Here is a 27142-nt window from a genome sequence, read left to right on the forward strand (position 1 = left end):
TTGTTTCTGCTTCACCCCAGAGGAGAGGTGAGGAGGTGCTGGATGCTGAGTGGCTGGCTTGGTGCCAGGGCAACAAGTGGCTGCAGAGCCGGGGTCACCGCACGTGTCTGGGTGCAGCCCTGCAGTTGGGGGTGTGTGCAACCACCCCACGCCACACTGCTTCACTCCCAGGACCCACACACACAGGGAGAGGCAGAGTCCCCGGGGATTCAGCTTCCACATGGCTGTGGCCTGAGCTGGGCACCAGTGACGCTGCCACCCTTCGCAGCCACCTAGCGGCAGCCAGTGAGAAGAATCTGGAGATGGAGCGGCAGCTTGGCGAGGCTTTCCAGATGGGGAGGGATTCATGAAGAGGCACGATAGTTGGTATAAAATTGAAGTGTAATTCTTTTGAAGACGGCGTTGTAGAAATAAAGGGTGGGCAAAATCAGCGCTGATAGCAGGCACATCTTCCATTCACAGCACGCCCCCATCCCCGAGTGATCACCTGGGCAAGGCCAACCCCAACCTCTTCATGGATCTAGATGCTGGCATGGCTATAGCTCAGACTCGAGCCCTGCTGTCTCTGTTTTAGGGAATCTAGTTTTTTTTTTTTTGTTTTTTTTTTTAGATATAACTTACATAGAATAAAATTCACAAATCGTGACTGTACAACTTCGTAAATTTTTATACCTGTGCAATGACCACCCAGCTCAAGATATAGAGGACTTCCTGCCCTGCACATGGCTCCCCCATGCCCCTCCTCATCCATATCTGTGCGCACCTGTGTGATAACCACCCAGCTCAAGATACACAAGGCTTCCCGCCCTGCAGTGGCTTCCTCAGGTCCCTCCTCGTCAATATCCCCCTCTTCTCAAGGACAATCCCGACTCTGCTTTGTCACCCACCATGGGTTAATTTTGCTAAGTTTTGAATGTCATATAATTGGAACAATCAGTGCATACTCCTTTCTGCTCTCTTTTATCTGTGATGCATCCATGCTGTTGTGCATGTTAAAGTTTGTTCTTTCCTGTCACTGTGCAGTGTTTTGCTGTATAACACAATTTACATACCCATGGTACTGCTGTAGATTGACATTTGTGTTCTTTTATGGAAGTCAACACTTCAACACTTAACTGTACAAACCCATGTATCATTTTTCTTGTACTGTTATCTCTGAAATCTGTGGAGCTGGACTGACTTAAAGCTGCTTTGACTGAGTTCCAAGACTAACCTGCCTTCTAATGAAATCCACTCTTCAGAAAATATGTTGAGTGGTCTTGGTGTTTATTCCGTGGTGCCCAGAACCAACTTTTGAGGATTAGATTGATTCATTAAGTACTGGTCAAACATAATTCTCCCCAGGTTATAATCAGAGGTTAACAAGGAGGTACTGAAATACAACAGACAGCTAAAAAGTGATGAAACTTTATCAACAGCCAGTGGAAAAGAGGGTGGGAATAAAAGGAAGGACCCAAGTGCCTATCTGCTGCTCACTCTGGTCTTTCAACCCTTCCCTTCCTCCCTGATAGCACCTTATTTTTCCAGCATCACCAGAGAGAGATGCTTGTTATACACAACAATTTTCCCAATGAGAGCTTGCTTCTGTGAGCAAGAGGGCCTTTCTTCCTTTTTTTCAAATCTTTCTCTTTTTTTTTTGAGACAGAGTCTCGCTCTGCCGCCCAGGCTGGAGTGCAGTGGCCGGATCTCAGCTCACTGCAAGCTCCGTCTCCCGGGTTCCCGCCATTCTCCTGCCTCAGCCTCCCGAGTAGCTGGGACTATAGGCGCCCGCCACCGCGCCCGGCTAGTTTTTTTGTAGTTTTTAGTAGAGACGGGGTTTCACCAGGTTAGCCAGGATGGTCTCGATCTCCTGACCTTGTGATCTGCCTGTCTCGGCCTCCCAAAGTGCTGGGATTACAGGCTTGAGCCACCACGCCCAGCCTCAAATCTTTCTAAATTGCATTAAGCTTCACCTTGTATGACTTATGGCCATCATTATAAAAATCCAAGAGGTGTACTTTCTGTACCTTGGCTCATCAGCCTGCCTTGCAAGTTTGGCTGGTCTGATCTTTCCTCTTGAGCGCTTACTAGGACCACTGATATGCAAGTACGCTGCAATGAAAACCCCAGCATTTTCCTCGAGCTGGCCAGAGGAGGGCTAGTGACCACTGGGGATAATGATTGAGATGAGGATCCAAATCCCAATTCTGAGTTTAACACTGCCATTTTCGGGAAATTTCTTAGGCTAGCATGGACTTGTCCGTGAAAGGCATCTAACTGGCAGGGGACCAACAGCTGGGAAGTCAGGCACGAGTAGAGTACTGTCAGGTCTACACACACCACCTGAAAATGCTGGGGTGCAGGAAAAGCATTTTGGACAAAGCCTTCACGTAGGCTCTAACTTTGGCCTCCTAAAGTCAAAGTGTGCCTCAAGCCACTTGAGGAGAGGGCCAAGATTCTAGTGGAACCAACTACTCATAATTCGAATCCCAAAGAGCAGCCAAAACTCCAATGTAGGTTCTTCCGCTGCGGGGGATTCAATAAAGACGCTAAACCACAAAGCTTAAGCTGGCACTTGGACCACTTCAATTTGAAACTAAACTTCTACAACTGAGGGAAGCTTTCAAGAATTCACTACCACTGATACAATTAAACTGGCTTGTAGGAGTCATAACCCAAACTAGAGAAGTAACCACAGTGAGTTTTGGTTAAAAAAAAAAAATGGGGGTAAGATGACTCACTGAAACAAACAAACAAACCTAACAATAGGAAAACCTCTGCCACGGCTCCCTTCTTCCGGTGCTCCCCTGGCCCCACATTCCCACCGGCATGGGAGCTTTTGTTCCCACTGAGTGAGTCAGTGGAGATGGGAATCTCTAGTGACTTGTGTGAACCAGTGTTGCTGCAGCTCTGAGAAATGGCGCTGCTGCGCTGTGTGTCACACACCATCACTCAAAGGCACTCACTGTTTGATAGGAACATGTGCCCATCTACTGATGAGGCAAGTGAGTCAGCCATTCTACGGTGGTCCAAAGTGCTGCTGTGGCTCTGTGCCCCTTCGATAAATAGAGAAATATCTCTTGAAATAATTTTTTTCCCTTCCGGTTGTTGAGTAAAAATTCAAGCCTGCAGAAGAAAACGTCAATTCTGAATGGCATGCTTTTTATAACTCATGACAGCGGAGTGAAAGGGGAGAGGAATTTTCCACTAGCTTCCATTGCAAGAGACACGCATGCAAGGCAGGAGGGTCAGAAAGAGGGGGCGGGTCTCCATAACTGAAACTCATGATGGGAAAATGATTCAAGTCCCTGTACTTTTACCACAAGCATTTGGAGAATCACACTGAAAGTTTACTTCCCAAATTGCTGTGGTGTTCAAGTAAATTTGGCTTTTCTGTATAATCTAATGTTATAAAACTAGTTCATCTTAGAGCAAGTGAGGATGGCAAGGAGGCAAACTATAAATTACAAGCAGAAATGGACCACATGAGTTTTGTAAGACTGGCACCCATCTACACTTCCAAAAACGCATTAGCCCGAAGGCAACCATGGGTACCCATGGAACATGTGCATGTTGCTCTGAGAACACTTGTTCCGAGGTACACGGTAGTTACAAATGCTGTTCACCTGAAAGAAGACAGGGCCAGCCAGCCAGCTTGCAAGGAACACGGCTGTTTTTCCTAGTGATCTCAGAAGTTAGGAAAACACGGAAGGATACATCTTAATGAAGGTCTTACACAATTTATTAGTTCTTTTTGACTTACTAGTTTTCCGATAAACATATAAAATCATAGAGATTACAATTAAAGGCAATACCTGGATTGCGGGAAGGGGAGGAAGAGGGTAGGTTGCGTTTATATCCTACCAAGTGCAAGGTTCTAAGCGAGACGTTCTCAAACGTTCTCAGCTCATGGCACCCTTAGTGATTCACTATTTTTTCTCTGTTGATCTCTAGGCCAACAGAAATACCTAACAGTTGCTTTTATTAAGTGGTTAGTTCCAAATAATTTAAGTACTTATGTCTTGACAATTTAGTAGCTATTTGAAAATACCAATATACATATAAATTGAGTTTTGTTTTGTTTTGTTTTTGTTTTTGTTTTTTTTTGAGGCGGAGTCTCGCTCTGCCGCCCAGGCTGGAGTGCAGTGGCTGGATCTCAGCTCACTGCAAGCTCCGCCTCCCGGGTTCACGCCATTCTCCTGCCTCAGCCTCCCGAGCAGCTGGGACTACAGGCGCCCGCCACCTCGCCCGGCTAGTTTTCTGTCTTTTTTAGTAGAGACGGGGTTTCACCGTGTCAGCCAGGATGGTCTCGATCTCCTGACCTCGTGAATAAATTGAGTTTTAAGAAAAGATCATGTTCTGTCTTAAGTAACCCCAGTGACGTATGAATGGAATATATTTGCCAGTTAGGTGCTGCCTGGCGTCTCACACTTTGGAATCAAATTGGACACTGCCACCTGCATTTTACGCTGTACGCTAATTTTCCTGTAGTACTTCCTTTTCACAAAGAACAACCACCAAAAACCTAGCTTTACAGAGGTACGAGCTGATACTGTTGAAACTATGAGCTGTGTTGAGCTATGAATTATTCCAGTGGCTGACAGACACTGAGTACTGCTGGGCTTCCCTTGAATATTCAGACTGTCTCCCTTACTGCAATTTGTTTGTTGCAAGGACCCCAGGGTGCCTTGGCACACAGTTTGGGAACTGTGCTAACTCATTCCACTTAATTTTCACACTAGCATAGCACAGTAGGTATTTATATACACGTTTTATCAACCAGAAATGTGGTGTTAGAAAGTATCGAGCCAGTAGTTCCTAAGGAACTGAACTGGGACTCACACCAGGTGTGTTTGATTCTCAAATCTGTACTATAATGAAGACTCTACAATGGCTTCCAATGTCACAAATATCACTCCTTCCCCAACTCAATTCAACATGAATAAAGTTATTTTATTCAGTTTTCTATACTATGGCTCAAAAGTCAGAAACACTTGCATTGGAGTAGTTCAAAGCAGAACTGAATTCAGTCAATTTCACTTTTCTGAGAGTAATCTTGTATTTAGTCCAATGGGCAATGGGTAGAACTATTATTCATAGCACAAATCATTTTCTTCCTATACTTGAAGCCAATGAACTCCAACAAAATCTAATACATGACTCAGACATTTATTTATTTATTATTTATTTTTAGACTAATGGGAACTGCATGAATTCTTTCTTGGTCTTCCAAGAGCAAATGCCTTTTATGCTTGATCCAGAAAGAATCGTGTTTTGGAATGTCAAATTACTAATATACCTAACTGAATACTTTTAACCCTCATCAGATGGCCAGAATGGTTTAATCCACAGTTCTCTGTAGACAGTTACTTTAAAATTACTTTTCCAAAGTTCATTTCGTTAGGCATTATTTAGGTACTCCCAGATGAAAACTGCAGAGACAAATAAAACCACCCATAGTAACTAGGGTCACAGCGTCACAACAAAACTTGTCAAACATTTCATTTTTAAACATCTTTTAGTTTTTAAGAGAATTTTTGAGATATAAAACACAGGAAATGGATAAAGTATACTAACCTGAAATTTACAGCTTGATAACTTTTAAAATATGAATTCACTCATGTAACTAGCACCAAGGTCAAGATCTAGGAAACATTTTCGGCGCTCCAGAAGGCTCCCTTGTGCTACTGCTCAGTTCACAGCCTCAAACTCCTCCTACCCGGAAGACATTATTCTGACTTCTACCACCTTTAGTAAGTTTGGTTCATTCTTGAGCTTCACGGAAATGGATCATGCAGTAAGCACTGCTAGGGTGTGGCTTCTGTTACCCAACACGATGTCTGCGATGGCATTCATTTGACAGCGATCCATTATATTATTTGTTAAAATGGAACTGCAGAGCATGAGCACATCATACCAGTCTCCATGGAGCAACATTTAAAAATTGAAATGATAATTCTACTGTGAGAACAAAACTAGGGAGACTACTTACCACAGAATCTGATGTTAGCAGGTTCAATCTGAAATCACCTAACTGGCCTCAAAATATATTTTGAGTCTTCCTGATGTGGACAGTTCAGCAGATGTTATAGGTTCAAGTCAGGACATAAGGGAGGCTCTTTCATGTCAAGTGTGACTCTAAATGCTGTATCTGTGTCTTTATCTTAATGAATTGCTGCTTAGAGTGCCATTTTCTGTAAAAATTACTGTAGAATGAGGAATCCTATAGACATAAAACGTGGGTTTGCACTTCATTTTATGGCCAAGTTGTGCCTATCGGTTCTCACTCAACCCTCTCCCCCTCCAATACACGAGCGACACACCCTGAAACAGAAATTCGACAAACTTCCTCCGAAAATGACTTGGAAACGTCCCTAGAGCTGGTATTTTGTAAAAAGCAGTTTGACGTAACATATATTTTGTAGTAAAATACTCTCTTATTTTGGGTTAGGAGGTCTTGGGAGACATAATTACAAGTTCAATGATTTGCCCAAAGTCATAATCACCATTTGCAGTTCACAGTCTCTCTTTCCAGCACAGTCAAACTATAATCATCACAGAACACAGTGCGTGTGGTTTTAGAACATTTTTGCTGGACTGCTGGCCACAGACAGAAGTAGAACATGTTTATGGGGTTTTCTATGGTCTTCCATAATAAATAGAGGTCCCAGCTTCACTATCGACATTTGAAATGGCAAACAGTAAATATGTTGATACATACTTGTTACACTTCCTACCAAATTTCAGATCAAGAAATGAAGATAAAAGTTATATTTGGAAGACAAAAAGTTATACTATTCTCTGTCTTGCCACATCATCTGGGTATTGAATATTGTTTTGCTTTTGCTGCATTGCTTCTTATCTGAAAACATTCTACTGCTGATCAGATCTAAAATAAGGTTAAAATGCTTAAAATATATTGCACCTTTAAAGATTAATGTGCAAAACATAGCCCTGTTAAGTAATTTGTGTTTCTAATGTGAGTTATAAAAAGATTGCTCCCTTTCAGCTTCTGCAAAGCCCAGGCAGATGTACAATTCCTTAAAGTACATGCACACAGGGGGGTTAAATTATGTAAATAAATATGAAAATATGAAAAAACTCGCAGCTTTAAACACTTGGGAGAATGGGAACTGAACCAGAGGTCGAAGGGACAGATCATCTCATCCAATACAAGGGGTAGATTTTCTTCCTAAATAGTTCAGGAAAGCATGAACTTCAGCAGTTATGAAATCATCAAATTTTAAAAAGCTGCACCTACAGCTTTATGAACATGAAAATCAAAGAGGAAAGAACACATTTCTTTTCTGAAAATCCCCTGGCCTTACACGACAGCGCTCTTCCCTACGGTTTGGGCGGCTTTATTCCACAGATGGGAGCTGGATGCTTCTCACCACCCACGCACGTTGCCCGTCAGTGCGTTTTGCTCACAGGAGTCTCAAGTTGCTGCAGGGCACGGAAATGTGTGTTTGCATCCATTTACTCTAACCCAGGAGAGCACAGAGAAAAGGGTGTCCAGGCAGGAGGAGAGGAGCAGTTCGTTGGAGAGCCATCACCCATACTGAGAAAATAACTGTCCAAACACATTTGTGGACGGCGGGTCAGTAGTGCATCTTCATGTACAAAAGATGGCTTATGTTCCCGCTGAGTCTTCGTGTAAATTAATCCTGTGTATTTTGAGCATCTTCCAATATTATCTCAAATATTCTCTCCATTGGAATTCTTTCAACGTTTTGGGTGCTAGCAGAAAGAGGAGATAAAGAAACAGAAAGTCTTGGCTGGGGGTGGGGTTAGGGGGGTTTCTGTCCAGGGGCAGTGGGACCCGGCAGGGCACACACAGCCCTGCTGTGAGATTTCTCAAGCATTCCCATCCGCATTCCCAAGTCCGCTCCTCTCCCTTTTTAAAACAGAAACAACACATGCTTCCTGCCGGCCTTATAAAGGACAGCAAAAACTAGTTTGCCTTGAAAGTGTCTTCTAGAAAATTATCTAAATTTAGAAAATCGTCTAAGTTTTGCTAGCCTTTTCCCTTTTCTAGCCATTTAGAACAGTCATTGTGACCAAGTAAATTCAGTTTATGGTAAAAAGAAAAAAACAGCCTACTTCAGAGATGATCATGCTACCTCCTCCACAGAGCTCCACCCAGTATTTTAGCAAACCCACATAACACAGAAAGAGACAGAAAAAACAGGGCAGAGAGGAGATGTAAATGGCCATCAGTATCTGTATACTTCATTGCAAAAATGAAAAAGTAAGAATGTTAACGCTCCTCAGACAGCACTTTTTTTTTAAAAAAAAAGATAAGAATAGGCATATCAGTACAGCGGTGAGAGTGCTGGATGGGGCGTTGGGAGAACAGGGTTTTAGTTGGTACTCTGCTACCAACTAGCACTGTGACCCAGGTGCTAGCATCCTTCTTACAGTGATAGTCCAACAATATTACAGGGTCTAAAGCCTCCCCCCATTGCCCACCAAGCTTTGGAATGTCTATCTCTTAGAGAACTGAAACACACACACACACACACACACCCCTACCTCACATGTGTAGGCAAATGTATGCATGTATGTCTCTAGACAGACATACATAAGATTCTACTTGGCATAGAAAACACTGAGACATTTTGTTACGTTATTATTATTTTTTCTTTCAGTGTACCTTAAATTCAGAAAGGCAAGAACACTCTAGTTTCATTTAAAGGAAGTTCCTAGTATATTGTAGCCTAAATGTGTCAATCTCATTCCTAGAGCTAAATTTCAACTGCTTCTCTTTGTAATTATTTATCATTCAGTACTTTTTTTTTCTTTTTTTGAGATTGGGTCTCATTCTGTCACCCAGGCAGGAGTGCAGTGGCACGATCACGGCTCACTGCAGCCTCAACCTCCTGGGCTCAAGCAATCCTCCCACCTTAGCCTCCTGAGTAGCTGGGACCACAGGCATGAGCCACCATGTCCAGCTAATTTTTTTAAAAAAATTTTCTGTTGGGCGCAGTTGCTCATGCCTGTAATCCCAGCACTTTGGGAGGCCAAGGCAGGCGGATCACGAGGTCAGGAGATTGAGACCATCCTGGCTAACATGGTGAAACCCCGTCTCTACTAAAAATACAAAAAAATTAGTTGGGCGTGGTGGCGGGCACTTGTAGTCCCAGCTACTCAGTAGGCTGAGACAGGAAAATGGCTTGAACCCGAGAGGCGGAGTTTGCAATGAGCTGCGATCGCGCCACTGCACTCCAGCCTGGGTGACAGAGCGAGACTCCATCTCAAAAAAAAAAAAAGTTTCTGTAGAGATGGAGTCTCATCATGTTGCCTATGCTGGTCTTGAACTCCTGACCTCAAGTGATCCTCCCACCTTGGCACCCTAAAGTATTGGGATTATAGGAGTGAGCCACTATGCCCGGCCCTACATTCAGTACAGTTTTTAAAAGAAAATAGTTTTATACTTTCTTTCTACCTCTGTAGGGAAAACATTACTAGTATCTTCCCAGCTGAGAATTTAACAAAATATCCCAAAAAATAGACGAATGATGGAAGTCTGCAGAATAACTCAGCGGCCACCCAGGACCTGCCGAGTGTCTCTGCAGTCGCTCTGCTGCTGCAACCTCATCTCACTTCTGCACGGCAACCCTGGCTTTGGTTTCCTGTCTCCAGGCCTACCCTGCCCCAATCTCCTAGAAACATTGTCTTTCTCAGAACGTTGCTTTTCCTCTCCTCTCCTCTCCAGCATTGCTGACTGGGGGCTATAAATACAAGCTCCCCTTCCATGTGGCCCCGAGTCACCCACTAGCCTGTCTTTAGCCACTGCCCACAGCCTGGGGCCCACGAGACTTGGGGTGGGCACTGACTTTCTCTGAGCCTCACTTTTCTCCTTCATTAAAGGGGCCTCAGAGCATCCCCTGCTGTGCCAGGGAAACCCTCTGATGCTGCTCGAATTAACCCTCTTGTGCTGCTCGGAATTAGCTCTCTGGGCCCGACCTGCCCTTCAGGACATCTCAGAGACAGGCCTTGCCTCAGGCCTTCCAACAAACCCCCAGGCCATGCCCAGGGACCTTGGCTCCACACTGCCTCAGGACACCCAGCTTGGGAGCGTCCTTGGCACTCTCAGAAGCACAGCTCCCAAACCTGGGACATTAATGCCCACGGGGCTCCACCTGCCCCCTGGGGACAGCAGTTCCCATTCTCACCCCAGGTGGATGTTCTGAGACACCGTCCCAGGGCTCCTTGGAAGGTCCTGTGGGGCTTCTCGCCAGTCAGCACGGCGGTGGCCGCCTGAGTCCACGTGTGCGAACCACCCTGCCGCGCCCCTGCCTCCCGCGCCTGTCCTGCATGGCTGCGCTCTGGGACCACTTCCTAAATAAACTTCCTGCATGCCTGCCTTTGTCTCAGGCTCTGCTTTTGGGGAAACCCAAGCTAAGGCAGTGTGAGAATCTGGTGAGAGAGAGGTACACACACATACACACAGAGAAGCATTTTGTCATTGTAAGCTGCTGTAACTATTCTTGCTGTGTGCATATCTATATATGCAGACGTGGCCTGACAACATCTGCTGCACTGTGTTTGCTCCTTGGCTTCCAGGAATCTGTGCAAGTGTCGGGTCCGCATAACGTGCCACGAGGCTGCAAGCTCACAGACATCTGGGTAAATATGTGTGTGCCCTACGAGAACTCTAAAAGACACCCGTATAAAATGTGACACCTTTTGCATATGAAATGCCCAAAGAAATTTACATGAGGTTACTATAGCAGTCTCATTAAACTTACATATATTTAAAGTGCCTGCTATTGATGAGAAATAGCCACTTTATCAGTAGAAAATAACCGGAACATTTTGAAGGGAAAACACATTTCCTTCTCACAGTTTGGAGTAGTGGTAAGGCAAACACACAAAGAAGTAAAATGATATGAATATATGTGGAAAAACATATATTCTAATATATGTGAAAAAAACTAATGCAAAGAATATTCAGCTGCACTCACAGAAGAGCAAAGCAGGTAGGATTTGCCAGAGCACAGATATACTGGTACACTCAAATTATTATAGGCTGTATCTATCCACAGGAGGAGGGGCATGGACTATTATGTTAGAATGCCACCAGCTGAGGCCCACAAACTTATTTCCTACTACATCTTGGAGTTTACAGTGGTCAACAAGTGAACTTTCAGTCTCTTATACTAGCAAAAGTAGGAAAGGGGTTGGCTATCTAGATACAGTATCAGAAAGTCACTCATAAATTACTAAATGGCCGGGTGCGGTGGCTGATGCCTGCAATCCCAGCACTTTGGGAGGCAAGGCAGGCAGATTGCCTGAGGTCAGGAGTTTCAGACTAACCTGGCCAACATGGCGAAGCCCCATCTCTACTAAAAATACAAAAATTAGCCATGCATGGTGGTGCGCGCCTGTAACCCCAGCTACTTGGGAAGCTGAGGCAGGAGAATCGTTTGAACCAGGGAGGCGGAGGTTGCAGTGAGCCGAGATCGCGCTGCTGCACTCCAGCCTGAGCGACAGAGCGAGACTCCGTCTCAAAAAAAGACAACAAAAAATTATGAATAGAAAAAAGCAAAAAGGCTAGATCAGAACAGATTCGTTTCAGGAAGTGCTTGAAAGACCCTATGTGGGCAGGCATCCACGTGGTCAGGGTGGGTGAAGGCAAGTGTGCTCCTTAAGACAAGTCACAAGACTCACCAGGGAATTGGCACCAGAGGCCAGGCTTTCCTCCCTTGGCCTTTAGCTTTTGCCTCAATTTCCAGGGCCTTACACTGAATGTGAAGAAAAGGCCAAGACTATAAAAACACTCAACAGATGGCAAGTAGCTTTGGCATGGGCTTTTCTAGGTTCTAGAAATGCAAGTCTGGCATTAATATATGGAGAAAACTTGCTTCCCACGTCACAGGGCATGTGAACATCACCTCTCACTGTGGGTAATGCGCCTACCCCCCAGGCTCTGGCGAGGGGTTAGGAGGAAAAGCGCTGCCCAAAACTCACATCTCCCAGCCCTTCCCTCTTTAGGCTCAGCCTCTGCCATGAAGTACTGCTGAGTACACAGCTGCTTAGGCAGCAAAATCTCCAGAATGAAAACACACACAAGAAAGCTCAACTCTAAAAGGAGGGGGAGGAAAGCCCCGTTTTACCACTTTTCTGTCTGGAGACCTCAACTGATGTTTCAGAGTTTCCTCAGGACAGGGAACCAAGAACATTAGGTCAAAAGCCTCCCAAACAGAATATCCCTGGATTTAGTGATCTTACACTCAAGTTTTCAAACTAATTGTAAGAGCGAATGTTTTGCTTGTTGTTACTAGGGTGTATATGTAGAATGGTTGCAGAGTTTCAGTATTCTATTCACTCTTCACCAAGTAAGAATATTTAAAACGAAATGACAAAAATGCAGAATGGTTTTGGCATCAAAATGAAACACAAAATGAGTATCTTTGCTGAGGGCATGCAATGGGAGATGGCAGGACCTGAGGAGGAAGAGAAGACTCAAGGAGGAGACACAAAGGCGGCCGTGGTACGAGGCCACTGGGCAGCTGGGACAGCCAAGGATAGCATGTGCCCAGGTCTGAGGCCCATGAGATTGGGGCGCCAGTCAGGAAGCAGTGTGTGTCTTAAAAAGAAGGAATCTGGATCTTATCCTCAGGCAAACCTGCAAGGGAAGAAAGTGAGCTGCGGTCACCAGCTATGCATGTGGCTTCCTGACTCTGACAATGAGATGAAAGGAGAGCAGCTGGGGGATGCATGGCCATGGAGAAAGAGAGAGGACAGTCGACCCTGGGTGGGAAGATGGGATCACGGGGGTGGAAAACATGTATGTGTGTGTGTAAGACACATGATTGCAATATCTTATTTCTAAAAAGAAGTGGGAAGCAGTACAATGTTTCCAAGGAAATCTCAAATTATTTGTGAATTTACTAGAAAAATTCAAGGGTTTGCTAGAAAAATTGAAGGGCTGGGTGGGAAGATAGGTGGATCGCTGGGATACAAAAACGTGTGTGTGTGTGAGAGAGAGATGGTTGCAAAATCCTATTTTTAAATTGAAATGGACAACAGTGAAATGTTTCCAAGGAAATCTCAAATTATTTGTTAATTTACTGGAAAATTCAATGTCCTTAGACTCTCTAATTAATTAGTTTTTGTCCACCTTAGGTCACTCAGATGGACAAAAACTAATTAATAAAAAGGTCTAAGGACCTTGAATTTTATTTAAATAGAAACGAGCTCTCAACCAGCATCTACAGTTGGTGAGAAATAAACATCAGAATCTCCAAGTTGGGGATAGTTTTCATATATTATCTATGTTTTCCTTTACTGAGCCAATTTCAAGATTACTTTTCTTTTGGTATAAAAAGTAATGCTCACAATCTTGGTGAGAAGGAAGATAGCCAGATAAACTTTTAAATGTGTAATCAATCTGCCATAGTTGCCTCACAAATGGACCTATTTTTCTTGTCAAATTTGATCATTCAAAACGTTGTGGGAGTAATAAAAAACTTCAGGACATATTTTACACTAAAATAAATATATATATATAAGTGTAAACATATATATATATATATATGTTGCGTTAAAATATTTCATTCTGGTTGCTGGAGCTTCGATGTGTTGCCAAGTTTTAAAGACTATGTCTGGGGCGCAACTCTTTTAGCAAATCATATAACACTGAGCAGCAAACCATGCAGCTAGAAGGACTGCTGTGACCTTCAATGTTAAACCTACATAACCCACTTGAGTTCTGAGAAAGGAAGAACAGCCCAAGGCCCCACACTTTGCCGAGTGTGTCAACCATCAACAAGAGGACAAAATGAACACACACTGTCCTCGCACACATGTAAAGCGGGACCTATTCAGACACGTGTGCCCACAGATCACGCTCATGGCGTGATCCTCTTCAGATATGAAGGCGCTGGCAAACATTCCTGCAAAACATGAATATGTTTCACATGCTACGCATGTGAAATCGGAAAGAGCCGGGTCCCCTCCCACGGGAGGTTCAAGTATCTTGGAACTGTTTTGATGAGAGCAGTTCAGTGCAGATGACAGGGATGGGAAACATTCTCCAAAGGCAAGTGGAGTTTGGTGCTGCCAGTGGAGGATGGCTTATTTACTGTTTTTTGTTGTTGTTGTTGTTTGTTTGTTTGTTTTCTTGTACTAAGACTTCATTATACTAGAATGGAATTTCTTATTTCTGGGCAGGTTTCTACATTTCTAGGTTTCAGTCACAGCCAGTAAAAATAAGAGAGACACTAAACAGAAAGATATTCTAGGGCAATAAACTAGAAGATAACTAAGTCATCAAGGTCAAGAGACAGGGAAATTTCAAGGTCTGTCATCCATGTGGATGAGCCAGATGGCTTTGTTTCTAGGTTTGTTCTCATTCTCCTTGATATGTGGTGATTTATGGAAAAGCTACATTAAATGGGAGATCTTTATTTGGAAATGTTCATTTTTATACTATATGATGGACATCCATAGTCTTTCTGTATCTCTAAAAATTACTACTAATCGTTGGAGGAAAACACAGATTCTTTTGTCGGGACGCTCCCAGAAGATAGAATTGGCACTGGTCATCTTTAATTCTGGGCTTTTCTGGTGGTAAAAATGGCCCTCCACTGAGGGGTGGGTGGTCTGTCTGTTTTCTTAAGGCACTGTGAAGCCTGGAATTGGAAGGCATACTCAAGCCAATTTTGAGATATATCACTTTTGGCTCTTGAAAGGCAGGAAAAGTATGAAGTGGCCTCTGGGTTGAACTAACATTTTGCTGAGGGTCATTCCAGTGCTCAGCACTGCATCCACCTGTGCTGATGTGAGGCGCCTGGAATCCTGAGACAGCGATTCCCATACAGCACAGACAGTGCAGGCAACTACCATTACTGTGGCTGTTCCTGTTGCTAGTGTTTCTGGGGCTAAATATACAGTATTCTTCCTTATTTTTAAAGAGTACCTGACTGTCACATCATACATTTTTCTTAAAACCTTAATTTAATTTCATGACTTCAAGAGTAAGAACATATTTTAATTTTTAATTTTTTTTTTTTTTTTTTTGAGACAAGGTCTCTGTCGCCCAAGCAGCAGTGCAGTGGCACGATCATGGCTCACTGCAGCCTTGATCTCCTGGGCTCAAGCAATCCTCCCACCTCAGCCTCCCCAGGAGCTGAGACTATGGGCATGCGCCACCATGCCAAGCTAATTGTTTTTTGTATTTTTTGTAGAGATGGGATTTACCATGTTACTCAGGCTGGTCTCAAATTCATGAGCGCAAGCAATCCTCCTGCCTCAGCCTCCCAAAGTGTGGGGATTACAGGCATGAGCCATCATACCTGCCTCAAATATCTTTTTAAATCAACACAAAATATCTACTACTGAACATTTTTGTTTCTGCTCCATTCTTCTCCCAAAGACTTCAATTAATTAGCAATGCAGTCAGTATCACACAAAATTTTCTTTTATTTAAATGACACACACTTCAAGAGCTGTATATTTTTATAGACACTATATACATATATGCTATATACATATCTGTATATACACACATCATGTGTATTTGTAATTTGCTTTTATGTAAGATTAACATACACGGACACACATTATCTCACCCACTGTGTACCTATACTGTCATCCTGAATAGTTAAAAAGTAGCAATTTAAAAAGGATCTTGCATTCTATTGTTTTTATGTTTAGAAAACAACATGGCAAGTTAAGAAAGTTTATTTTTAAAAATTGGGCCTGTATGCCGTTCAAAGTTCCTAAGTTTAATTTCAAATTGGAATTTGACTTTAAGTTTTCAATGATAAACAATCCTCTCGTATCTCTGGAGAGTTGCAACCACATCTGACTCAGTAGCTCTAGAAATGGGGGAAGGCAGTATTAGAGGATTCATTTTCCCTCTCTGGTTGTATGATTTAGAGTGACAAAAGACAATAATTTTTATTTAGCTCTTAAGTACTGAAATCAAGAAGGAGGTTAAGACTTTTTATTTATACTACTTTGTAAATTATTATTTCTGAGTATGGGTTTAAACTGAACTCCAGCTGGAGTCTATCTCTATAGTTCCAAGCCTCCCAGAATGAAACATTTTAAATATTATCTTGGCTGGGGTGGTGTGAGGAGTAACCAAGACAGTGCCTCTGGGTGACACACAGCTTTAACTTCAACCTCAAAAATTCCATTACTCCCATGGCGACGAGCGGAGGGGAGAATTGCGAGCTGCTATTTATGGCTTCTTTCAAATAGTTTATTTCAATCACAAAAGTTACAGTTTTATAAAGGCAGGGGAGGAAGGAGAAAGAATGAATTCAGAAAGATCACATGCACTACAAAGCCTGAGCTCACTCTGAGAAAGGGTTAATAAGATTTCAGATTCTTCACATTTTATGAAGCCTATAGTAGAGATGGTTGCTGGCCTGCCGGGTAACAGTGCCTGTTTTTTTTTGTTTTGTTTTGTTTTTTTAAAATAGTGGTCTACTCTGTTTTGATTCATATGGAAAAGTAAAGGCTTCGGCCAGATGCGGTGGCTCACACTTGTAGTCCCAGCACTTTGGGAGGCTGAGGCGGGTGGATGGCTTGAGTAACATTTCAACAAAATGATTTTACACATGCTTGGAGCTCTAGTACAACTGTCCCTTGATATCTATGGGGGACTTACTCCAAAATACCAGAGAATACCAAAATCCACAATGCTCAAGTCTCTTCCACAAAATAGGGTGGCATCTGCATATAACCTATGCACATCCTCTCGTATATTCTAAATCATCTTGAGGTACTTAGAATACCTAACACAATGTCAATGCCATGTAAATAGTTGCTATACTGTATTGTTTTGCAATTTGTGTTTTTTTATAGTTGTATTGCTATTTTTTAAAAAAAATATTTTGATGGTGTGGTTGAATCCGTAGATGTGGAGGCCGCAGATGGAGGGCTGACTGTGCCTCTCATGCATCCTGCTCATCTGACCCATCCAATATCCACGGGAGGACGACTGCCAGGAAGGGAGCCTTAGTGACCAGGCTGAGGGGCATGCAGGGAGCTGGAGGCTTAGAGAAGTGGGGCAGAGTCGATGGCGAGGGGGCGTCGGAAACAGTAAACTTATAGTTCCAGTCTAATCCTAAAACCATCTGATACCAGTCACAAGACACAATCTATGAAATGCATCAACAAAGAAGCTCTAAGAGAGAAACTCTACCCTTCCCATTCTATTTTCCTACTCTTAAAGGCGGAAAGCACAGAATTATTTAGTGGTGAACATTTTGGGGGAAATCATGTCTGATGACTGACTCCACAAATGGTTTCTCTATAAAGAATTTCAAGTTTTTAAAGGAAGGCACCAGAATCGGTTTTATAATAATCTTTCAATTATTCAATGTAATAAAAAATGTTTGTTACACTAAGTGAAAAGGAAGAAAACATGCTTTCTGCACTCATGAGCTTATACTTTAGATCAGTGAATGGAACAATGGTTCCCATCATTAGATTATTTAAAAAAAAAAAAGAAGAAGAAAGGAAATTAAATGTTAAGTATCTGGAGTTACATATATACAATGACTTTAAAAGCATAGCTTAACTCCTCTTTAAGACACTCCTCTGACCAACCAGAAACCCTGTTTTACATATGAGGAAATTAGGGTCCCAAAAGGTTAAGCAACTTTCCTAGAACCAAGGCTATAAAGCAGAGGGCAGGCTTCCCTGGCTCCAAGCCCAAAGGCTCTTCCCACGTACTGAGTTGTCTTGCAGTGATACATAATTATATAATTTTACTGCCATAGACAGGGATACCAATGGCGGTGAAATGAGCTTCCTCCTTCTCTTGTGTTTCAGTGAATGCTAAAATCAGTCAGCATGATCATCATCCTTAGTAACTGAGGGAGAAAAGAACCAGCCCATGGCACGTTAGGTGATAAATGGGCCAAGGTGGGATTAAAAGTTTGCTCGATACATGAAATGACAAAATTGTGAAAAATGCATACACGTTAGGAAAAATTTAATAAGTTGAACGAACTTAATAAGGAGGAAGGTGGGGAAGATCCCACAGAATGTGGAACTGAGTGGTGATTCTGTAGGTTAAGAGGTGCTCCTCTCCTTATACACTGTCTTAGAGCATCTTCTCAAGTCTATGTGGAGAAAACAAAAGTCTAGAATGTGAGAGAAATAGTGATGTTTCTTTGTATCAAATTATCATTTCCTGCACTGCATGGTCAGAGTTGCAGCTGGGTGGGAGAGACACAACCCCACAGTGGCAGCACCCAGCAGTCAGTGGCTGCCCTCACCACCCTCTGTGCCCGCCACGACATGAACTTCTAGAGGAACGCAGAAGCAACCAGTAGCCTGTCTCCCTCCTTTACGTGATGTGACTAAGTTGCCAGATTTTGCATCAGAATAAAATCACACTGTATTTTCCTGCTAATGATTAAAAAAAACAAGATTCCAAAAGGAAGGCAAGGTAAAAGTCTTTTAATAGATTTTTTTTTTTTTTTTAAAGATAGGGAAGACATGACAAATATTTAGGAATCAGGTTTCCGGTCATTTGACTAATGACTGCCTTCTAACACTGTTCTTTTCTAGCTTGAGAATTATATCCAGGACAACATGAAAAAAGAAATGGTAGAGATACAGCAGAACGCAGTACAGAACCAGACGGCTGTGATGATAGAAATAGGGACGAACCTGTTGAACCAAACGGCGGAGCAAACGCGGAAGTTAACTGATGTGGAAGCCCAAGTAAGTAATGCCACATACAGCACACGGTGTCCCCGCAGCTAGAGACTAGCACTTGGTCACGTCAGGAGCTTCCTCAATGAAGGATGAGAAACTAAAGAAAGCACCACCAAAGGAGAAAAGGAATGAACTGATAAAAAATTAAGGATGTATGGCTGGTTATGAATTTAAAATCAGTAAATGTTTTTGTTTTTCATACTGAGGTTAAATTTCATGTGTTCTATCTACTGAAGACATCTGAGTCATTTTCATGCCACGCATCCCTGACTGCTGCAAGAGGAATACCCGCTCTGTCTCCCTGGTGCTTTCTGGACTCTGGGGATCATTTTCCATTTCTAAGTCCTAAAGTCTTTGAACATTTGAGAAACGAAAAGCACTGAGGCAGAGAGCTAGAAACTCTGGCCTTAAATCTAACTCTTGAGTTAAGATAAAACCTGAATCTCAACCGATAACACAACCTGCAGAATGAGTTTATGGAGAAGGAGACGAGTGGGACAGTGAGAGGCGTCCGGCCACAGAAAAGATGGTGTATGCCCGAGCAAGAGCCTGGAGCGCTGCCACGGCTTCAGGTCCGCCACCAACCAAATAAATGCATCACAACAAGGCACTCACCTTTTCTGGGCCTCAAATAAGATAAAGGACTGGGCCAGACAAGTGATTGCTAAGTTCTCTTTCCACTGAGATTCTATGAGTTAGTGATTAATAGTAACAGAAAGAAGACTATGAAATAGTAAACTTGTGGCCAGGTGCAGTGGCTCATGTCTGTAATCCCAGCAGTTTGGGAGGCCAAGACAGGTGGATCACCTCAGGTCAGGAGTTCGACACCAGCCTGGCCAACATGGCGAAATCCTGTCTCTACTAAAAAATACAAAAAAATTAGCCAGGCGTGGTGGCGGGCATCTGCAATCGCAGCTACTTGGGAGGCTGAGGCAGGAGAATTCTTTGAACCCAGGAGGCAGAGATTGCAGTGAGTTGAGATCGTGCCACTGCACTCCAGCCTGGGCAACAGAGTGAGACTCCAACTCAAAAAAGAAAGCGAGAGAGAGAGAGAGAGAGAGAGAGATTGACGGAGGGAGGGAGGGAAGGAGGGAGGAAGGAACGAAGGAACAAAGGAACGAACTAGTAAAATAACAGCAAAACAGGAACATTTCAAAAGAAGAAAATTCACCCAGAGTCATGCTAAACGACGTACAACATGTGACCCAGCGAACAGCCGGGGTGGGAAAGGGAAAAGCTGCTATTAGCAGCACAAATGCAGATGCTCCAAGTTCAAGGCAGTGGTCGTGACTCTCGGCGGCCAAGCCCGCTTTCTGACTCCTCATCCTGGCTTCTTTACAGGCTTTTGAAGTTAGTGTCTTCCCACTCTGGGCTATAAGGAATGCTTTTTTAAAAAAGAGCAGATTTAAGTGAAACCATCCCCACTCCATATTATTCCTATATGCTACCTCAGCTAAAAGGATCAAGAAATGCTAGACGTCAGCTAGGAGAGGACATGAGAGGGGAGATGCCATCAGCCCCGCCACTCTGGTGAGACCCATTCTAGAAGGGCACAGCTGTTCTTTCATTGTCTTCCTAAAACATCATTGGATGAGGTAAGAGAAAACAGTAGCAAAATGATAGACAAATGAAAGACTTCTAGATAAGAGCATAGAATAACAAATTACTTGATTACCAGGCCTTTCCACAATATCAGAACAGTTCAGGAAAAACAGACATAAATATTTTACATAATGGATCATAAGGTACTAAAAAGTTAATCCTAGGAAGTCATAAAAATTAAAGATTTAAAAGTCAATATATCAATATACATCTACAATCAATTATTATTAGGTTGGACCAAAAGTAACCGGAGTTTTTGCCATTACTTTGTTTTTTTGAGATGGAGTCTCACTCTGTTGCCCAGGTTGGAGTGCAGTGGTGTGATCTCGGCTTACTGCAACCTCTGCCTCCCGAGTTTAAGCAATTCTCGTGCCTCAGCCTCCCGAGTAGCTGGGATTACAGGTGCCCGCCACCACGGCCGGCTAATTTTTTGTATTTTTAGTAGAGACAGGGTTTCACCATGTTGGCCAAACTGGTCTCAAACTCCTGACCTCAGGTCATCCACTCGCCTTGGCCTCCCAAACTGCTGGGATTATAGGCGTCAGCCACCATGCCTGGCCACTACTACTTACAATGGCAAAATTGCACCAACCTATTAAAATAAATTAGCAATGATTAAGTCATTTGCCCCACCTTTCGTTAGTAAGACTGATGGGCAATTTAATAGCTCATCCAAAAAATGTCCCATAAGCATTTAAAAAATATAACATTTCTTATATTTTAAAATAATAGTTAGATCCAAGCATGGGAGCTTGGCAAAAATTTTAAAAAGTAAAATAAAATAATAGTAATGAAAAGGTGTTAGGGCAGAGCAGCAATGCAAACCTTGCTGCATCCTATAGAGGTCAGAGACTTCATAGCATTTAATGTGCTTGTGTTGGGTCACGTGATTTAAAAAATGCCTATTGTGAAACTAGATATCATGTTATCCAGGATTATAGGAAAATAAGAAAACAGATGGAAAGTAAACGGCTTTTCCATGTAAAGCCCAACTGAACACATGAAAATGGCGGAGCCAGCTGGGCGCGCTTGCTCAGATCTATAATCCCAGCACTTTGGGAGGCCAAGGTGGGTGGATCGCTTGAGCTCAGGAGTTCAAGACCAGCCTGAGCAATAAACCCTATCTCTACCAAAAATACAGAAATACAAAAAAAAAAAAAAATTAGCCGGGCGTGCTGGTGTGCACTGTAGTCCCTGTTCCGTGGGAGGTTTAGTGAGGCACAAGAATGGCTTGAGCCTGGGAGGCAGAGTCTGTAGTAAATGGAGATGGTGCCACCACACTCCAGCCTGGGCAACAGAGTGAGACCCTGTCTCAAAAAAACGGCTGAGCTTAAGGAAGGCCACAAAGAGACTGAATTATGCACCCACTCCATTTGAAGGCATTTGCCGAGCAGTTACTGATTTTGTGAAATAGACTTAAATTCAAATACGAAAATTTCTGATTAGAAGCAAGGTTCTCCAAGCCCATCACAATGAGAGACGATCGAATTGAGCATGATGGGTGGCTAGAGGTCTCATATCTTAAAGGGAATGGCAGATCATTAGCTGGCCTAGGTAATTTAGAGAGTCCCCTGCAGATGGAGGCCTTCAGGCTGGTCCAGCGGTTTGATGCTCTCCAGAAAAGTGATGTGAAAAACAGTTACGATTACTATTAGGCCAATCACGACTTATATGCCATCCTTCCCTGCCTCCCCACCAAATTTTACTCATTTTATAACCCTTATGAATTAAATAGGAGACACAATTTTCCAGTTCCTTTTAGAAATAACCAACATAGAATGTTTGGACCCAAAGAAGACACAGGCCAAATCTATATTCCAGGTGTTAATACTGAAACCCAAACAAAACCTTACGCTGGCCAAGGATTTTATTCTCACAGAAGACTTTTCGTGATAAGAACTAAACCAGCTCTAAGGATAAGCCCATCCCTGAAAGCCATGCTGCGGCCCAGCCAAGGCTCCTGGAAATGACATAAAGACACCAGCTAACAATGATTCTTTCAAGGTCCCCGGTTCCTTGGCAACAATGCTGACTGACATTTGCATGTGCTATCACATCCGGAATAAGCATGACACGGAGGAAGTGAGTAATCGATTCTTCCTGCCGAGGGGCAGCCAGGAGCTAGAGAATCCATGGGACAGTGGCACTGGTCATGCCACACAGTAGGTCACAAAAGCCCGCACAGCAAGGCTGAGGCTCTGCTTCATACTGATGCTATATGGCTTCGACTGGTTCAAACAAATTTTAAAACAGGAAAGAGAAATGGCAAGAAGAAATAAAAGTCTAAATAAGTGGTGACAAATGAGGAAATGCCAGGCTAAAAAATTATCTATATCTTCATATAATGGAAGCATGTGACTTCCAATCTCTCTGTCTACTGACAAATACATATGAGAATAGCATTTTGTTTTCAGCAAAGGGAAAATACTTTTGACCTATGAAATATGACCATTTTATACTCCTACCTGTCTCATTGTGTAAAATACAATATGGCAGACTAGAAAAATAACATTCATTATTTGACACAAACCCCATTGTCCAGAACTACTAACCATTTTTCAAAATAGAGACATAACGGCCAGGTGCAGTGGATAATGCCTGTAATCCCAGCACTTTGGGAGGCTGAGGCAGGTGAATCACTTGAGGTCAGGAGTTCGAGACCAGCCTGGGCAACATCGTGAAACCCCATCTGTACCAAAAATATAAAAAATTAGCCGGGTACAGTGGTATGCACCTGTAATCCCAGCTACTGGGGAGACTGAGGCAGGAGAATCGCTTGAACCCGGGAGGTGGAGGTTGCAGTGAGCCAAGATCATGCCACAGCACTCCAGCCTGGGCAATGGAGCGAGACTCTATCTCAAAATAAATAAATAAATAAATAAATAAATAAAAAATAGAGACATGTAAGGAAAAGAGTAAAAAGGTTTAACACACTGAGATGTGATCTAAGACACTGAGCCTTTTCTGAAAATGAAAAATATGCCAAAATAAGATACTTGGGTTAATAAATAATGTTTTGGTTATGTTTCCTCTAGCTTGGGTACTTTAATGAAAAGGAAGTTAGAAAGTTAAACTAATTAAAACATAATTAATAGGAACTTCATTTTGTTACATTTAGGTATTAAATCAGACCACAAGACTTGAACTTCAGCTCTTGGAACACTCCCTCTCGACAAACAAATTGGAAAAACAGATTTTGGACCAGACCAGTGAAATAAACAAATTGCAAGATAAGAACAGGTAATAACAGTACTAAAACATTTATAGTTCAGAATCGTACACTTTCCAGATACGAAAGTCAGTCTCAAATGATGAATTATCAGAACGCTGAGTTTCTTCATGTCTAGTGTAAGGGTCAGAAACCTCATGAGGGAGGAGAAGGGAGAGGGCTTGGAGAAAATTCTTGCACAGGCACAGATCTCCTAACACAGTCCTGGATTTTACCTTTCATTCTCTGGCCCCTTAAAGATCCTCTTACAGTAATCCTCCAAGCCCTGCCTTAGTATTATACATGCTAATCCATTTTAAAAATACAGCTAGTGTTGTGGAGTGAAAGGCCCACTGGCCCAAGCATTTTATTTCAGTATTAACTTCACCAAGATCCTTTGCCCTTGGGGACTTAGCTTCGTTCAATGCAGAATGATCCACAGTATGAACGCTACACTTATACCAACGCACATTTTATGACCCAATGCTTCCTCTTCGAACACATGATAAAGTAAAACCAAAAATTATTATTAAACATGATTATATAAATATTTAAATGAAATATAGCAAAATCTCAAGATCAACAATAGAAAAAAAATTGTAGGTGATAGGTGGGGACTGTTTTCATAGGTCTGTTCCACTTGGGACATAAGAGGATAATTTTACGCACATACCTGGCGTGCCTATTTCCCTGTTTTTAATCAAGACATGTATATACAACATGGAACATGGCTATAACAATATATCCTATTTGACAATTTAAACAATTCTTTATTCTTAACCAAAAATGATAAACTTCTTGTTCAATAATTGTTCTTTACTGTTAATCAAGAACTAAGCTGAAATAATTCTTTCTGTTCTTTGGATATCAAGTTTAAGTCATTATTGATTTAGGGTTTTGAAAAGCAAATCGATTTTTAAAATTCAAACATTTTTCTTTCATGTTTCAGATTTCTCTTCTACAAAGAGTAAATGAACATTTGAGACCAATCACTGAGATATAACAATCCGGCTAATTTCATTTTCTTTTCTGTTTTTCTTTTGAGACAGGGTCTCACTCTGGTTGCCCTGGCTGGAGTGCAGCTGTGCCATCTCAGCTTACTGCATCCTCCATCTCCTGGGCTCAGGTGATTCTCCCATGTCAGCCTCCTGAGTAGCTGGGACTACAGGCATGTGTCACACACCCAGCTGATTTTTTTTTTTTTTTTAGTAGAGATGAGGTTTTGCCATGTTGCCCAGGCTGGTCTCAAACTCCTGAATTCAAGCAGTCTGCCCGCGGCAGCCTCCTAAAGTGCTGGGATTACAGGCATGAGCCACCGTACCCGGCCTCATTTTCTTAAAATAGTTTTACTTAGTAATGTTCTCTCCAACATGCTGCAGTGATTCCCGGAACACATGGGAGCTGGAGATTACTTTTCTCTTGCCTGTTATACAGTGATGTTCGTGACAAACCTAGGATATGTCCAGTTTGTAGAACATACCCTAATACTGAATACTGTTTCCCCAATTGGGTTTCAAATTTAGCACGCCACAATGTGAAAACTACCAATTTGGGTCAATTATGTCCCCCAAACATCATCTTTGCAAATATTTGTCCAATCATATTGACTTTCAACTATGCCTATAGGAAGAATAAGCTTTTTCTCACAGCTGTAGAAACCATATTCTCTTTCATCACAGATACAAAATGAAATAAAAAGGTTTTTTTCATCAACAGCTATAAATAATTAAAAAAGAAAATAGTGTTGATGATTTTACAGGTATATGAGTTCTGCATGCTGTGTTTTCTCCCTTAAATTCTGATTGGCCTATGATTTTATTTGCAAGAATATCATTACAAAAATATGCAAATGGTATTTCACATTGGACAAACCACATTTTAAATAATCTTTTATAATTCCCCAAAAGAGCAATTGCTTTCTTTATAAAATAGATTCCAGCCAGGCACAGTGGCTCATGCCTGTAATGCCAGCACTTTGGGAAGCCAAACCGGTAGGATTTCTTGAGGCCAGGAATTTGAGACCAGCTAGGGCAACATAATGAGAACTTACTTCTACAAAAAATAAAAAAATTAGCCAGGTGTGGTGGCACACACCTGTAATCCCTCCTATTTGGGTGGCTGAGGCAGGCGGATCACTTGAGCCCAGGAGTTTGATACCAACCTGGGCAACAAAGAGAGACCCCCATCTCTCCAAAATTACATCCTGATTTACAATGATCAGGGGGCTGGAATACATTTAAGAGCTACAACTGAATATCTAATAATAATTATTAATACTGATTGTTATTGCTTATGGGTGAAACATGTAATGGGTAGGCAGTTCCTTGGCTGGTTAATATTGTTTGCAGGGTTAAAGGTTCAGAAAACGTTACTGTCAAAAAAAGGTGGATTTACAGATCATTTGAACTAAAAGGGGCCCGAGAGGTCATCAAATCGAATGCCTTCATTTTACATAGAGCTTTATTTAGATAGATATGCACCGAGACAGACATGCCTCTGAGGTCCACAGCAGGGTGGCTGCCCATCTGACACAGGCAGCCATGTGCAGAGGTGGGATTCCCAGCCCAGGGCTCCCTCCTTTCGCCTGAAGGTGCTCATGACACCAAAGGTGACTTCTCACGGTCTCCATTTTCTCTTCAGTGAAACCGTGATCTTCATATGTATTCCCTGTGATAACTTCTATTTACAGAACTTACATGGGCACAAGGGTAGTTTTTCCTCAAGGGAGAGATTAATAGCCTCGTCTTTTTAGCTTGATGATGTGAAGACCATCAAAACATCTAAATTTCCACAGTCTTAAGACTATGGTTCATAATGCTTTCATTTCTTGATTTTTCTCCAAAATCCTAAAAAACACCTTGTACATGGTAGGTGTTCAGTACCTCTCTGTTAAAGATAAACGGAAGGTAAGACATGATCTGAACCCAACTATCACTCAGTGAAACGTGCCTGTCAATTTCACATGCTTTTGGTTCCTAGGAAAGTAAGTGCGAAGTGATTCCGGAGGCTTTAGATAATTCACAGTAGTGTTAAATGGCCGGTTCAAGGTTTCTTTATCAACTAAGTGGGAAAATAATTTTTCTCTGCTCTTCATATGCCTTTTCAGAAAAGCTAGTGAAATGTATAGAACATTTCACTGGCTTCTAATGTGACATTAACAGAAGCTGTGATAACTTGTTAGTAGCCAGAACATAATTCTGAAACATAAAGATGCAATCATTGATACATTTCATTATTAAATAAGACAGCTGACTTATACCGGACTCCAAAAAAGGGAATATGAGGTCTCCTTCCTTTAAAACAAAACCTTGCAATGTGCAAATTTGTGTGTAATAAACTTTATATTGGAAGGAAAATGTCAGAGAGAGGAATTTGACATCTGGTCACTGTTTTACTATTTTTAAAAGTGTCTATATTTTGAAAGCTTTATTTACTGGCCTTGTACAAACAAAGTGAAGATACTGAAACATCTTTAGTTGCTGCTTTTCCTGCAGTGATCACAGAAAGCCTCTTTAGGTGCTGAATAATGTAGTGTCAGGCTATCCAATTTTCCTCTTCTATCTTATTTAAAAAAAAGAAAAAAATGCCGGCCAGGCACGGTGGCTCACGCCTGTAATCCCAGTACTTTGGGAGGCCGAGGTGGACGTCTCAGGAAGTCAG

General features: G+C 42.3%; 2 protein-coding genes across 6 annotated transcripts in view; one reads left to right on the plus strand and one right to left on the minus strand.

The window, feature by feature from the left end:
• MCPH1 (microcephalin 1) overlaps window positions 1-27142 on the minus strand; it is a 241095-nt gene that overhangs the window by 99302 nt on the left and 114651 nt on the right. The gene's annotated exons all lie outside the window — the stretch shown is intronic.
• ANGPT2 (angiopoietin 2) overlaps window positions 1-27142 on the plus strand; it is a 63369-nt gene that overhangs the window by 12955 nt on the left and 23272 nt on the right. For 2 of the 3 annotated variants that reach the window (XM_025393872.1, XM_025393873.1), the window contains exons 2-3: window positions 18523-18678; window positions 23393-23514. In XM_025393872.1, coding sequence (XP_025249657.1) covers window positions 18523-18678; window positions 23393-23514 — 278 coding nt within the window. The remainder of the gene's footprint in view (window positions 1-18522; window positions 18679-23392; window positions 23515-27142) is intronic. The other variant, XM_025393874.1, reaches the window with a different exon arrangement.

The sequence above is a fragment of the Theropithecus gelada genome, chromosome 8 (assembly GCF_003255815.1).
Source record: "Theropithecus gelada isolate Dixy chromosome 8, Tgel_1.0, whole genome shotgun sequence".
NCBI lineage: Eukaryota > Metazoa > Chordata > Mammalia > Primates > Cercopithecidae > Theropithecus > Theropithecus gelada.